Raw genomic sequence first — 15,344 nt, forward strand, 5'->3', positions numbered from 1 at the left:
GTTACAAAATGACTTACAACACATAGAAAACCTAGGTACAATATTATTAAAGTGGTGATGTAAATAAACTTGATATCATAGTCGTATCGTAAAATTATGCTAAACTGTAATTAAAAAGACAATATTAAAGAACTTAAGTAAGGACATTGAAATTTCCATTCGTTTAAATATTCTCTTATGAACACATATTACATCTTGTATTTTAAATATCGATAAATCTATTAAATATGAATAAAATCATTATGTAATTAATATTTTATGTTAACGTGCATTTATATTCTTTATAATCTTAATATCTCTTCGAATTCGTACCTTACGTCTCACGCTCAATAATTTTAAAACACTCACTATTGTAAAAGGCTACTCTAGAAAGCATTTACGAAGTCTGTTAACAAGTCTTTTTTATTTATTATTTATATATATTTGAGCTTTAAACATTAACTATATACAATTTCACTTCGATTATTCTTTCCTATTATTTATCAATTTTAATGCACTATTTAATAGTCACCTAATATGGACCACAATCTAAGGGTATTTAACAATAATATCGAATACTCATCGCATCGTTTAATATATTTAAAATCATTTTACAATACATGAAAAACGTATTTTTATGAATATGTACACAGGTATCACATGTACCGTAATGAAATCGAAATCGTTAACACTTAGTAGGTACACATAAAATTTAAAACTTCAAAAAAGAACAACTTAATATGAATAATATGTAATACATATTCTTTATTTCCTATATTGGCACATCAATACAATTAACAACTTATTTGTAAAAGCTTATAAATCTGACTCTACATTTTGGCGTCTAAATTATACATTTTTGATGACACATTTGCACACAATGTCTATCTATATCTAAATTATATATTTTCTACAAATATCAATGATCCACTTATTCCTCCATCATAACAACTACTGATAAGTTTTAGTTTTGGTAAATATTCGTAATATAGGTAATATATTTTATAAGTCTTCACGTATAGTTTATTCGAAGAAGTAATGTAAACCATCTTTAAAAAGTCATGGCCGAGATTGTTCCAACAGCACAAAGATCATGTATTTATACTATTTATGAATTATTTAATATAAAATACTTTGGTATTGAAAATGGTCTATACTCGTTATGAAAATAATTAAATAAAATTCAGTGTAAATTTAAAGACCGTTTATAATTATAACTTTTAATTAAATCTGATTATTTTTACGCAAATATAATTAAATTGCAACAGTAAATAACATGAGTTTATAAATTTCATCCTTTTGTTTTAAAATAGAATTATTAAGACGTAAACGCAGTGTCCTGCACAATTACTTCGAGAGAGAATTATTATTTATTTTATGCTCCATATCTATAGGTGGAAAACTCTATAACTGTTTCGCTCAAAAAGAGGTTCTACTGTTTAAAATGTAATTCAATAAGTTGTTTTAAGTTTTAATGGTCCGGGAGCCAGCAGCAGATTTTATGACCAAGTTCCTCTCAAGCGGTAATTAGTAAAATGCATCAAAGTATAGTATTATGAAGCCTCGTGAACGTCAGCTGGAGCTCGGTTGGGGGGAAGAGCGGTTGTAGCCTCCCGTATCAGCTGACGGTTTTTCCACCAAGATACAGCCAGCTGACATATATATTTATCCACAGTTACATATAAGGTATCATCAGGTAAATTTTTGTTTGAGAGGAAATAACGGAAAATAAATTTTTCTTTAAATTTAACTTTCATGTTCGAGACACCAGCTGACGTATAATACACCATGTTGTAACCAGCTGACTATTTTTTTTCGTTGAGATATTGGGTTAGCTACAATTTGACAAATTTTTAGCTGAGAGGAAATGAATGAATGAATGTATTTTTTTTCCTATGTGCGTGGGAGGCACCCCCCCAACCGAGCACCAGCTGACGTTCACGAGGCTTTATAATACTATACTCTCATGCGTCTGACGAATTATCTCTTGAGAGGAAATAGTTAACCAAATTTGCACCTGGCTCCCTAACCATAATACTAGCAAATGATCATTATTCATTGCCAAGAAATGTGAATCCTCTTATTTATAAAAATAATTTCAGGAAACAAAAGACTGGAAAAAGTAGAGTCCATTTTATTTATATATCTAAACTAAAATTTTAAGATACTTTCGTATAATATTTATTTACTGGGGCATGCATATTTGTTTAAAGTTCAAGGTAGAGTTGTTAGTATTGTCAATGTATTTGGCAATATAGGTTTATCGAGAAACTTTTCAGGTAATAAAAATAAGTTATCAAAGCGTGACAATTTTTTTTCTGGTAAATGTTAATTTTAGTTCTTTCAAAGGGTGAAAAATTTCCCCATCATCCCAGGTTTTTTAAGAGTCGAGCTTTATCGTTGGCACAGATATTTTATTCTAATTGTAAGGATAAAAAATTGAAGTGATTGTTTTTGCTCAAAGTATATCAAGTAAAAGCTTTTAAAAAATAATAGGAGATAAATTATGACAAAATACATATTATGAGATCTTAACGAATTTCAATCAAAAGGATTTGGATAGCCTTTTTCTGCCTATTACTGTTATACACTTTATATTGCGTAATCTAATCAAAGTTTTTTGTTTTTGTCATTCTTATAGGTATAGCGATAAAGAATTGATAAAACAGAGATAGGTTAGTTTAAAATAGATTTTATTCGACTGAAAATATTTAATTTAAATCAAATTAGATAAGTAAATTTCTAAATAAAAATAAATAAAACCTCTCGGTTCGTCTCTATATTGGATAGATCTTTCCAACCTCTCTTAGAATCTTTAGACGGCTTTCGCTCATTTATGGGCACAGTAAAAGTAAAATGATTGCATCGGAATTATTGATAATAATCAATTTATCTTTATTACATCAAAGTAATTTTACAAATCATTTTATAATTCTTGTTTAGATATTTTTATCTACCTATATTTCAATGAGTTTCAATAAATATATCTAATTTTTAAATATTTTATTTTATTCTTCAACAAGACATTATTAAAACTAAGCTATGTTTAGATATTATTCGATGCGTCGTTGCTATGTTTTTTAAAGTGAATCATTTCCAAAAGATTGAATTGAATATAATATTTATATGTATAATAATTCTTCATAAATAAATTCTAAAATTTCTTAACGATTACTAATTCTCTGTTTACAATATTTTAAAACGTAAATATATTTATAAGCTTTTAATAATGTGTTTTGTCCCCATACGGTTTAGCAGGTAAAACTTTAGGACGGGTGTTATCTATACAAATATCATATATTATACTATAATATTTAATAAAGAACCGACACGAACCAAATGCATAGGTAATAATAATAATATTATGTTGATTAACAAAATTTATCATACTTGATAAAATTTTTACCCGTAGATGTGATGAGTCAATAGCAATTCTCGACTAAAATAACGTATAATAACGACAAAGTAAAATAATAAAAGTAAATAAAAAACAAAAACATAAAATAAAATTATATTTGCGATGTTCATACAAATTCGAAAGAATCCGACATGAAATATGTTCGTCAACCGGCCTTCATCCATCTGTCTATTGAGTACTCTAGGGCTGCCATCCATCTGTAAAAAAAGAATATTTGAATATAATAAATCATTATTATTGTATTTTTGAGAAGGAAGTCTTTTGCTGGACTTAAATAAGTAAACAAGATAAGTAAAACAGCCGTACTTGTAGGATCTGATTACTTTATGGAAAGTTTCTTTAAAAAATTGATTATGATTATGAAACTTCATTATACGTTATTTAATTTCACGAAGACTTTGAATCTCAAATATATTTAAACCTTAAAAATCCTTTTTATTTGCCTGGTATTAAACTAGCACTCATAGGAGGCCTATGTCCCAGTAGCGAGAACGTACCAATACGGCCTGATGATGACGATGATGATGATCAATCTAAAAACTAAGGAAACATCCACCCCATAACATCACACTATCTATACTCAAAGCCTCCTCTTGTCCACCTCGGACTTCACAAATCTCTTATATGAAAATCATGATTTTAATTTTATTTACAGCCATTTGAATGTCATAAAACTAAAAACCAATCAAGATCCCATCCCCACAGCATCCTACTATCTAATTATCTATCACTAGTGAAAAGCCTCACCGCTTCCTGTCCATCTCGGACTCGGTGTGGAAGTAGAAGTGTCTCTGGTTGGGCTCTGAGGGCGCGGCCTCGAACGCGAACTTCTTGCCGCCCGCCGCGCACCCCGCCACGCGGTACCCGTGCAGGCACGCCATGCCTACACAATACATGGATACAGGGTTTGTTATAGAAAAAAAACGGGAGTGCCGGCAGAAGTGAAAACTTGATTATTAACGTTGAGCATGTTTGATATCCATCCGTCTTACGCTTTTTCGATCAGGTCACGTGTCCTGACGATTTTATACCCAACGCCACTAAAGAAGTTTTCACTTCAAAAATATTCATTTACTAGCTTTCGGCCCGCGGCTTCTCCTGCATTTTCAAAGAAAAACCCGCACAGTTCCCGTTCCCGTGGGATTTCCGGGACAAAATCTATCCTATCTATGTGTTAACACATAACACATGCTCTTTTTCTTTATTTGTTAATCATGTGAAAATTACTTTCTGGAACGATCTTGCTGCCAGAAGGCCATAAGTGTATTATAAAATAAATAGTGCGCAAACTGTGTTTGGAATATCCTGTTGGTGTTGGATTACCAATACTTTTATAAATTTTATAATTTTATATAAGATTTTGAAATAGTACTTCGCGCGCGCTACCATACGCGCTCTTGCTGTTCCCATCGCTATAGAAGTAGAGACACGCGTCCTTCAGCACGCAGTATCGCTTGGCCCACGACTTCCACTTGGAGCCGAGCTTCATGTTTCATATTGACACTTATCCCCATAGCCATAAGATCTATTTTCCCACAATAATACTTACCAAACGCGCTCTTGCTGTTCCCATCGCTATAGAAATATAGGCATGCATCTTTCAGTACGCAGTATCGCTTGGCCCACGACTTCCACTTGGAGCCAAGCTTCATGAGGTACCCGAAGCAATCTGGCCGAGGGATGGATGAAGGAGGCAGCTTCATGTTCCGTATTGTCACTTCGAGCCAGCCGTCTCGCTGTTTGAAATTAATTAGAATTTTATTGGTAAAAGTATTTAGACAATTAAATAAATAATAAAACTGATGAAAAGCTCTAAAGAGTTGCTTTGGATACACTATTTTACACAAAAAAATAAATGATACTTTACGAGATTTGTTTACAGTTAAGATTAAAGAAGATATTTCGTTTATTATGAAAAACTCAAATATTTTAGCTCTACCCTCTTTCACTTTTTAAACCCTCCCCTCAAACATTAAACTGGTACATAGTTTATTCGATGCATTTACAATTATTCAGATTGACGAATGTTATTTAAATTACTACTAATTTGTAAATGTTTTACAATTTCAAAAAAAAAAATCCTGTTTAAGAATTTACTACGAATACAGAGCTAAGCATTTATTCTTCAAAATGCAAGTCGGTAACAAAAATACGCGACCTCCAAAATTGAACGACTTTCGAATGCTACACTGAACTTATCAATAACAATAAACCATTACAACCTAATTCCTTTACATACAATTGTCCGTATTTATGCAAAATGGAACCACTCGACAAATTTCGTTTTTTACTTTTATTGAAGAATACTCATTCAAAAGTGGTCTAAATTCTTATACAAACAAGAACCACATGATTTTTACGTTGGAAACAAGGTATACTAAAAGCAGAAAGGAACCACCAGCAACAACGAATAATACCATATTAAGCAAAACCGAACCACAGCACCACGGGACTGCTTTGTTCAAACAAATAAACGATATTACTATCATGTCATTTTATACAAAACAGATCCACACCTACTTGGTACCATTATACATTACACATATTTCTATTAATAACAATTATTTTTAATACACAAAATGGAACCAGGTTTCTGTGGTATGGTTATGCGTAAAATAAATACATAATTTAATTGTAATTTTTTATTGCAAAATAAAACCACAAGCATTCGGTTCTATTATGCATAAATAAATATTGTAAAACATTCTGAAACCCATCATCGCTATATGGAACCAAATGCCTTGACTTGTTACAATGCTTCTCATCTTTAAACAACGTATTTCATTACTTAAGTGCAAAACTCCAATTTTTTAAGTAAAACGTCGAACATCTGACAATATAGGTGACATTCAGCGAAGTAGTTCGAATACGTGACGGTGTTTTTTTCCTCCGCGAAGTAAGTTCTATTGTTTTTGTAAATTACCTTTAAAATTAAATGTGAAAATGTTTAGTAATAAATAAATAAGCAAGCAATTGGTAAGAAAAGCATTGGAGACGAACACCGAAGATAATAATGAAGATACAACGCGTAAGTAGTTTTATTTAATGCATTTAAGTACTTATTGAATCTGAGATGCAGGTACGCTTTATCCACTTTTGATTCATTCCCGATTGTGGTGTGATTTTAAGAAGATAGTTCATTAAGTAAGTACAAGAGGAATCCTCTGTGGATTTACGTATTTTAACGACAATGTCGTTGTTCACGAAGGCGCGGCGAGTCGAATTAAGAGATCATTTTGTTACGATTCATCTGTCATTGTGAGATGAAACTACTAAAGTCTAAACCCTGTTTTAAAAATAACTGTCGATGATCTAGGTACCTACTATTTTGGTAAAATACGTTTAGATTCAGATTCAGTACAGTACATTCAGCCACATCATTCAGCGCATATAATTATTTGTTTGATTTTAAAACTCGCGCGGCTACTGTTTTGACCGGAACAAGGCCCTTCCCTGCGAAATTCAAAATTTTAACAAGTTTATTTAATTTTTTGCTAGGGTTGCCACTGTTTTATAAGAACTAATAATATTTTGCTGTCGCCATATACCTACCTACGTATAAAAGCCACGCGGCTTTATTATTTTGATTTAAAGCTTTTTTTTTTTTCTTACAGAAGATAACGAAAAACCTTATACGTCACTGCCTCTGGAGAAGCTTTCTTCACCTTCTAGCGATATATTCAGTCCATATTACATCTCATTCCACAAGATGCACAGTTTTTATAACGGTCTCATTAGTGATGATGCAATAGAAGACCACATAGATGGACTAGACACGGTGGATTTCGAAATCCAATTTGATGATAACGTGGAATGAACGTCCTATATAAGTATTATTTTATATATTTTATTAATTAAAGCTTTAATTACGATATTATAAATACATAGTTTCATTTATATCATTAAATCCCTGGGATGTGGTTCCTTTTTGTATAAGAGAAAACCTATCAATTGATAAATGTTAAAAGGAACCACATGCACATTTTCTTAATTATCTAGAAAGTTTAAGAATATTCAGAGCAAATTTATATACACATACTTAAATAAGTAATTTATCAATGAATTTAAATAAAATAAATTTTAATTTTACTTCATCTAACAGAGCTGCAAATGTTTTTGTAAATCCTTTGATATCTCAGAAGTGCGTTTTTGCTGGGTGGTTCCTTTTTGCTTAAATACGGACAATTATTCTTGTTTGTAATAACATCAATATCTTATTGTTGAACTATATTAATATGATTATAATACAATGTAATGAAATGTATTACGTAAAATACCAAATTGTATAATTAGTGACATCTATGTTTCAGTATTAGAACTAATATGCAACCAAAAATGATCACAAATGCTTAAGTTTCCACGTGTGAACGAGACAAAGACAAAACTGAGTAACGCCATCTTGTAGGTACTTTTGACATAATTTTAGTATTTATAGTAACAGATGTATTATTAATTATGATCTGTTTGTTTGTTCTATTTAGGTGATTCTTACCAAATTGATAGTGTCATAGAAATTGATTGAAATAAAAAAATGATTCTAATTTTTCTACTCTACCACAGAATAGTTAATAGTACAGACTCTACCACGATTTTTCATAAAGTGACATCTCGTGATCGCTGTCGCAAACTTAAGTTTCTTAATGTAGAGTATAGAGCTTTGCCTCAAATTGGAAACCGTGAATATTGTTGCATTGCAGAAATATTCGAATAATAATAGCTATTAGCTATTGTAATGCATGTTTTTCATTGGATAATAATTAAAATGGTCCGAATTGAAACAATCTTTCGGTGTTAGATAGCCCATTTATCGAGAAAGGCTGTATATACATATTTATATTTACAGGAGCGGAGCCACGCGGGTGAAACCGCGAATCGCAGCTAGTAAAAATATTTTTGGTAAGAAAATATTCTGAAAGGTTTTATAAAATTCGTGTTTCTTCATCATTTCGAACAGATTTGTTTTTCTGGAATCATGTGATATTTCCTAAGGCCATTATTTCATATTGTTTCAGTTTACAATGCAACGTCGTATGACCATGAATCTGATACTTTAAGGTAATTCCGTGGGTCAACCCTTTGTTTTGTCTTTGTTTTATCTCTTCATCGGTGCGTCACATGTACCCATGTAAACGTGTCGTTATATTGTCTTCTACTATTTTGGTGTTTTAACAATTAGGAATGTGGAAAAAACATCTGGGTCTGTTTGTGTGAATTTGTGACTGTTTGAAAGAGCACGCGAATTATTATACGCGTTGCATACGCGTTTCCTCTGCGTGTTATGTATTAGATATTAATGTGTCGGTGCATCTCGACGTGGTACAGCGTATGTATCCTCTGTATCATGTGTGTGTGTTTTTTTAAGCTATTGCATAGCTTCTATTGCGGGCCTTGAGCGCGGGGAACGAATCGAGAAATTCCGTAACGAAAAAACCTCACGCTCCCCACTCCGACGGACACGGAGGCGTGGCTTGAAGGCATGCTATGCAATAGCTTTACCGTGGCAGTCCCCGAGTGCTACACGTCTTTTTTTTATTATAGAGGGAAAAAATACTGTTAAGTATATCAGGTCAAGGTCTGCGACCTGGTATGTCGGTTTCGATCATGGTCTTATTGTCCATACCGACTAAAACAACCCTCTTTCTCATCATAGATATCATGACGTGTGTGTGTGTGCGTCTCCACGCAGTACCGCGTACGTGCTCTCTATAATATATCAAGTACGGCGGTCCCGCATGCGTTTCCTCTGCGTGTAATGTGTGTCTATGTGTGTGAGCATCTCGACACGGTAAAACGTACGTGTCCTCTGCATGTCATGTGTGTGTGTGCGTTTGTACGTTTCCACGCGGGACCACATGCGTTTTCTCAGCGAATCAAGTGTCATATGCGTGTGTGTTTCCACATTGCACCGCGAACGTGTCCATTTCATCCAATGTGTATGTGAGTGTGCGTCTCAACAACGTAATGTATGTATGTGTGCTTACCTGATTGGTCGCATCAATAGCGTGTGCGAGTACAGCGCGCCACCTGGCGGAGGCCTCGGGCGAGTCCGCGGCGAGGCGGAGACGCGCGCCGCCGCCGCGCTGCAGCCGGAACCCGTGCGGCCGACCCGCGTCCTCCTCGCTGAGCTGGTAGTTCACTAGCATGAGAGCGCCCACGGGGTGGATGCTCTGTAAATAGATGTTATAGAGTCAATATGTTTTTGAAGTTTTACATATATGGGTATGAATTTAAGCTGGAAGTGATGAGACAAAATTATTGATTTTTTGTTACACGCGTTAAATAATATTAATAATTCTAATCGTAAACGCGCATGTGCCTGTGTATCTGCAGCGGGAATAATTATACTGTAGATAATTATTTTAGTTTAAGGTTTTTTTTTAATAGAGTTTTGGGTGACAAATAATGTTATAAAAACTGGTAATAAATATAGTTAATGCATATCCTAAAAGATGGTCATTAATGTGTGAGATATAATACGATTGTTGTTCATATTGTGTGTGTGTTTGTACATGTGTGTGAGTATCACTCTGTACGCACATGTGTCTGTGTGTGTGTGTGTATGTGTGTACTACTCACCGAGTCGGTCTTATAGTAGTACAAGCAGTTGTCCCGCTTGAGCACGAACCAGCGGCGCGTCCAGCGCAGCGGCGCGTGCGGGCGGGCGGCGGCGCGCCACAGGTAGCCCGAGTACAGCGCCGCCCCCCCGCCCTCGTGCGCTAGTGTGGCCACCGCCTCGCATGTTCTGGCCACCTGGTACATGAGCACGGTATTAAGATAAATAAATAAAAGTTCATTTATTTGCCTTCACAACTTAAAACTATTACAAACGAACTAAATATGTAAGTATGTAGCATTTTCGTTGTGAAGGACTAGTGTCTGAAATAGGTCTGTGAAAGACCTGTAGTACAGATCACTAGCCCCCCTCGCGGATAGTACAAGAGGGGGTATAAAGCAAAATTACCAAAGACAACTATGAGACAACAACACGCATCAACGTGTAATATTCAAAACCAAGTCTAAAAAATAAAATAGATATCAAATAAGATGATAATTATATTCAGGGATTCTGTTCGATCAAAAACATAAATCACGAAGTTACCTCTAATTTTCACACTTTCAGTCAAATTAAGTTATTATTTGAAATTAGCTGTTTATTCCGTAGAGGAACGCTAGGCAAAAAGCTTATGTTTTATTCTGGTACATAAGCTGTACATTATGGAAATGTGTCATCATCATCATCGTAATTAATCCATTCACATTCACCACGGTAAGATACGCTAGTACGACTAGCTGAAAGATACGCTACTACGACTACCTTAGTCGTAGTAGCGTATCTTTCAGCTTCTTAGTGAATCGCAATAGTACTGAACGACAATGTAAGTTCAAGCTGACAAGCGGAGCAAGTGTGTGAGTGTGAGTTGTGAGATGACGTCACAATATCACCCCATCGAATTGGAAATCGCGTTGTGCGTTTATTAATAATCGGAAACTAATTGCAGTACCGAAATGTATCAACCATATTTTTTTTTAGTTTGACAGAGAATATAGAGCAAATAATCAAAATTAGCTTTTCCATATATTTTTTTTGACTTTACATGTTTTTGTTTTTAAATTTCTTCCTGATTATAGTTAAACTAAATATCAATAATTATTCATTACGTCACGTTTGTTTTGTTTTAATTTACAGGGCTTCATTGAAACCTTTAAAGTACGCAGTAATTATTATTCTTATTAATTATGAATTATATCTTTGCGAATACGTAACCATTCCTCTTGCCTCATAATATTATTAACAAGATATTTAAGTGCAAATTACTCACATCTAATTCCAGAATTTCCGAGCCAGAATGAGCTATTTTCACAACTTCCGAGTGTGTTTTGTCTAACACGTTGATTCCTGAAACAGATTTACATACTTAATATAAATTATTTAACTGCAATGGTTTAAACTACACGAGTCAAATCTTTTCATTATTATTAATCCATGTGTTAATGTTGGAGTTCTTAAAATATAATCAAACTGTAGAGTCATAACCATCGACCATACAACCACTGGTCGATGGTCATAACATATTTTGCTATTGTTGGAATAAAAAAAAATAGTTTTTATATTTCGTTACATTTTAGTTTGAATCAATTTACTGATAATATACTGTGTAGTGGTAGTAACTATAATGTATTTTTAATATTTTAAAGGTCTAAAAAATTCTCTTTCATTTTTTTCCTAAAATCGTATGCAAAAAGTTATCTTTCATTCATCAACTGTTCATAAATTGGAATCATCAAGCAAAAAATACACATTAGATAACATTCTAGTAAACAATTAATAAGCATCTATACTTTACTTTTTTTTACTGTCCATAGACTAAACAAAAAATTGGTTGTCTGTAAAGTCGGTTTACTGACGATAGTTGAACGTGACAACGTCCGATTGTGCTTCTTTGTCGCTCGTTCCGCGCTCTCGCTTGCACTTCAAGCCTTACATGGAACGCCTCAGGGCAAGGTAACGCCGCATGAGTCATGTTTTTTCGTGCGTGCAGCCGGCTCTATCGAATTATAAGACGTTGTCACGTCAAAAAAACACAAAACCCTTACCATTAACCGATATAATAATATCGCCAACTTCCAATCCAGAGGTCTCCGCCGGCGTGTCCGGTTCTATCGCGGACACGACCACCGGCTTGCTGCCGTGGATTCGGAACCCAAACTCTTCGTTACCACGACGTACTACCACCGTTTTGTCGCTTTCTGCAATTGTTGGATTCAAATATTATTATAAACTTGTAGAACAAAAATATTTCACAGAATTGGTGCATTTTGGTATTAAATTATGGAATAATAATCATAAATGTATATCCCATCGATAAAGATATCGTCGTATTACATTTTGATAAAATTGAAGTGAACCCATAAACAATTATAATATGAGTTAAGCACGCAAACAATCAATTTTGGTAGAGTAACTTAGTCTCCATAATGTTATTTTTTTTTGCATTTTGGTATAATACCTAGTTGAAACGAACATGTAAGCAGAGATTAACCCTTCACTACGGAACATATGTAATACAATAATTCATTGATAATGCTCTTGAAACTATATCGTATTAGGTCATTGATTAGGTCAAACATAATTCAACCGCAAAAATATTCAATGCATAAAAGCTGAAAGTCGTAAACAAAATAGGTATGTAGGTTATCTGTAAAACACTCATGGTACAGCCCACGTCAATAGAGAGCATGGCCATGACATACATAGTTTTAAATCTCGACCTAATATCGGAAAAAATGCAAACTATATGATTAGATACTTGGCGTGGAGCCAATGACCGCATAGCTCCATTCATACTAGCGCCAGGCTTATAACATTCGCGTTAATTGTTCAAAAACGAGCTGTAAATTTTAATTCATATTCGCGTAATTTGTGATAACACGCGTGAGAACAAGGATCGAGATTTAACCACGTTTTTTTATACTAGAATGATAAAACCGGTTATTAAAATAGCTGCAGATCGATGAAGAAATATGTAAATATTATGATGATCAAAAGTTAATTGTGAAATGATTGTTGAAAATTATTATCTTTTTTATTTGATAATAAATATGTTACCACTCGGTTCTGAAGCAACAAGCCTGTTTATTTCACTTTGTCGGCACCACAAGACCAGCATCAATTTGAAAATCTCCTCCAATTTTTGTCTTAAGCTGCCATGTGGCTTAGATAAAACTCCTCTAACTAAAACGGGACAAAGATCGCAATGAGTATCGTGAAACGTATGTAAATCACAATCACAGGTAACTGAAATATGACTTACGAGCGTGGCCCATTGTTTTGCTACACAAATCGTGCATTGTAATGTAAACGCACTTGAACGAATCAAAATATTACAAAGTTATCGGTACGTATGCTGTAACGAAATGACGTCATTAACCCGCAAATGTCAAATCGATAGAAAATAAGCACTTCATACGACGACGGGAGACAACATCGTCTCGCTTCAGTCGCGCGACTTCAACAACTGAGAATTGACGTTATGCTGGCCATGTGAAATTAAATTTAGTGCGCATTCGTTCGGTCAGTAACAGTAGCGACTTTTTATCGACTCTACGTTTCTATTTAAACCACTAAACACACGATGATTCACAAACTTATACCTCTATCGAATTATTTTTATATGAAGGAATACCTGGCGGATGCTTTAAGTATAATGAAATAAAATGAAAATTTTTTTTAACATTATTTTTTAGAAAATACGAAAGCTTTGTATAGTTTTAACTAAAATAAAAGTTAAAAGTTACGTATTATCCGACTTTAACAATAGACCATTATGTCATATTCGCCGATAATGAGCGTCGCTAAAAAATGTTTGAGGTCGTTCTTAAAATATCAGGTGTAAGAATTGAAATAAAGAGAGGTGACGGAAATAGCCCTCGCGTCACGGGTTAGGAGAGACGCGTTAATTTTACATTAGTCGTGACGTAATGCGTTTAATTGTTATTATAGTAGCTCGTTCTGACGTATTTCGTGCCTTTCTACATGCGTATGGTCTGAATAAATTACTTCGTTTTCATCGTGCTTTAATAAGTTCCTTGTTTAGTTTTCTTATTGAAGTGAAACTTCTTTAGGCGCGTTGAGAGTAAAATTTCAAGGTCGCGTCATGGCAATACCGTCACGTCATTGAGTAAGGCGAAAATTTTGGTATCTATCAAAGAAGTTCCACTTCTGACACGTGTGCTCGGGACACGCTCTTTTTCTATATATACGTTTGTTTGTAAGGTACTTTCGTAAAATGTTTGTAAATTACGAGGTTATTTACATTCATAAGCATAATGTTCTATTGAATTTATGTTTAGCTGTAAGGTACCTTTTACAAATAAACAAATAACAGCAAATAGAGCGTTTTGTGATTTTACTTGCGTGCAATCTTTACATGAGAAAAAAATGCTGCGTAAATCTTGGCTGGATAGCAAAATATCGAGAAGTTCATTTAAAATATTTTGTTGTATTAGAGTTTGGAAAACCAAGTACATTTTTTAATTATTTCAAACAGTTAATACTACTGATTTCCAAACATGTTATGAGTGATTTAAAAAAATCAGCTAATCCATGAATGATACAAATGCAGAAATTAAACTTTCCACCAGAGGCTTTTGTTCGTGGTTTTTATTTATTTTTTCCCCGGGCCTCATTTTTTGCTGATTATAATAGTAAGACCACATATTATAAAATTGCAGTGGAATTATACTTCAAGAGAGAGTAAATTTTCGGTATGAACAAAATTGATTTGTCGTTGAGGTCCATGCACCAGGCGGTGCGTGAGCGCGACGTAGCGCTTGTTGAACTCTGATTCATATTCCTTCGATACTTCTCGACTTAAATCTAATCATACCTGTATCCGATGGAATTAAATATATTTATAATACATATTTACTTACCAAAAGTATTATTAGTCTGTCGTTTGTTGAGCTCTATACAAGCGCGTCGGTGCACGAGGCGGTGCGTGAGAGCCACGTAGCGCTTGTTGAACTCGGTTTCAGATTCTGTTGGATCTTCTTGACTTGGATCTGGTGATGCTAATGAATCTAAGAGAAAAAATCATTTAAAAAACAAATGTATTTTTAAGTTATTTAACGATTGATATGAAAATCATTGTGGTTTTGGTGTTTTAGTTAAAAATGATATTGGGGGAACTATTAGCAGTAAACTGCAAAGGACAAACATTTTATTTGAAAATGAAAATGAATGAAAAAGAAAATGAAAATTTTATTTATTTAAGCAAAAAACACATATGTTACATTTAGGGCCAATTTTTCAATGCTTGGATAAAACTTATTCGTCGAAATTCAGATCAAAAGATTTCATCAATAATGTGATTAATTAATTACTTAATTTTAAAATTAAGACAAGCATCAGCACGAAGGCTGGGTAAATTTTCCGGAATCAAAATTT

At 33.7% G+C, this 15,344-nt stretch overlaps 1 protein-coding gene across 1 annotated transcript in view; it reads right to left on the bottom strand.

Moving 5' to 3' along the window:
* Window positions 1-3,476: 3,476 nt before the first annotated feature.
* The window catches only part of LOC149481155 (uncharacterized), a 31,287-nt gene continuing 19,419 nt past the window's right edge, over window positions 3,477-15,344 (bottom strand). The window contains exons 28-35 of the mRNA XM_089705683.1: window positions 14,831-14,977; window positions 11,993-12,145; window positions 11,218-11,294; window positions 9,974-10,147; window positions 9,379-9,564; window positions 4,947-5,133; window positions 4,145-4,280; window positions 3,477-3,594 (exon numbers count right to left, since the gene is read on the bottom strand). Of these exons, the coding sequence (XP_089561809.1) occupies window positions 3,543-3,594; window positions 4,145-4,280; window positions 4,947-5,133; window positions 9,379-9,564; window positions 9,974-10,147; window positions 11,218-11,294; window positions 11,993-12,145; window positions 14,831-14,977 (1,112 nt within the window). The 3' untranslated portion in view covers window positions 3,477-3,542. The remainder of the gene's footprint in view (window positions 3,595-4,144; window positions 4,281-4,946; window positions 5,134-9,378; window positions 9,565-9,973; window positions 10,148-11,217; window positions 11,295-11,992; window positions 12,146-14,830; window positions 14,978-15,344) is intronic.

Source organism: Colias philodice, chromosome 17, assembly GCF_061535455.1.
Source record: "Colias philodice isolate Cphi_HAF_F1 chromosome 17, ilColPhil1 Martin Lab GWU primary, whole genome shotgun sequence".
Classification (NCBI taxonomy): domain Eukaryota; kingdom Metazoa; phylum Arthropoda; class Insecta; order Lepidoptera; family Pieridae; genus Colias; species Colias philodice.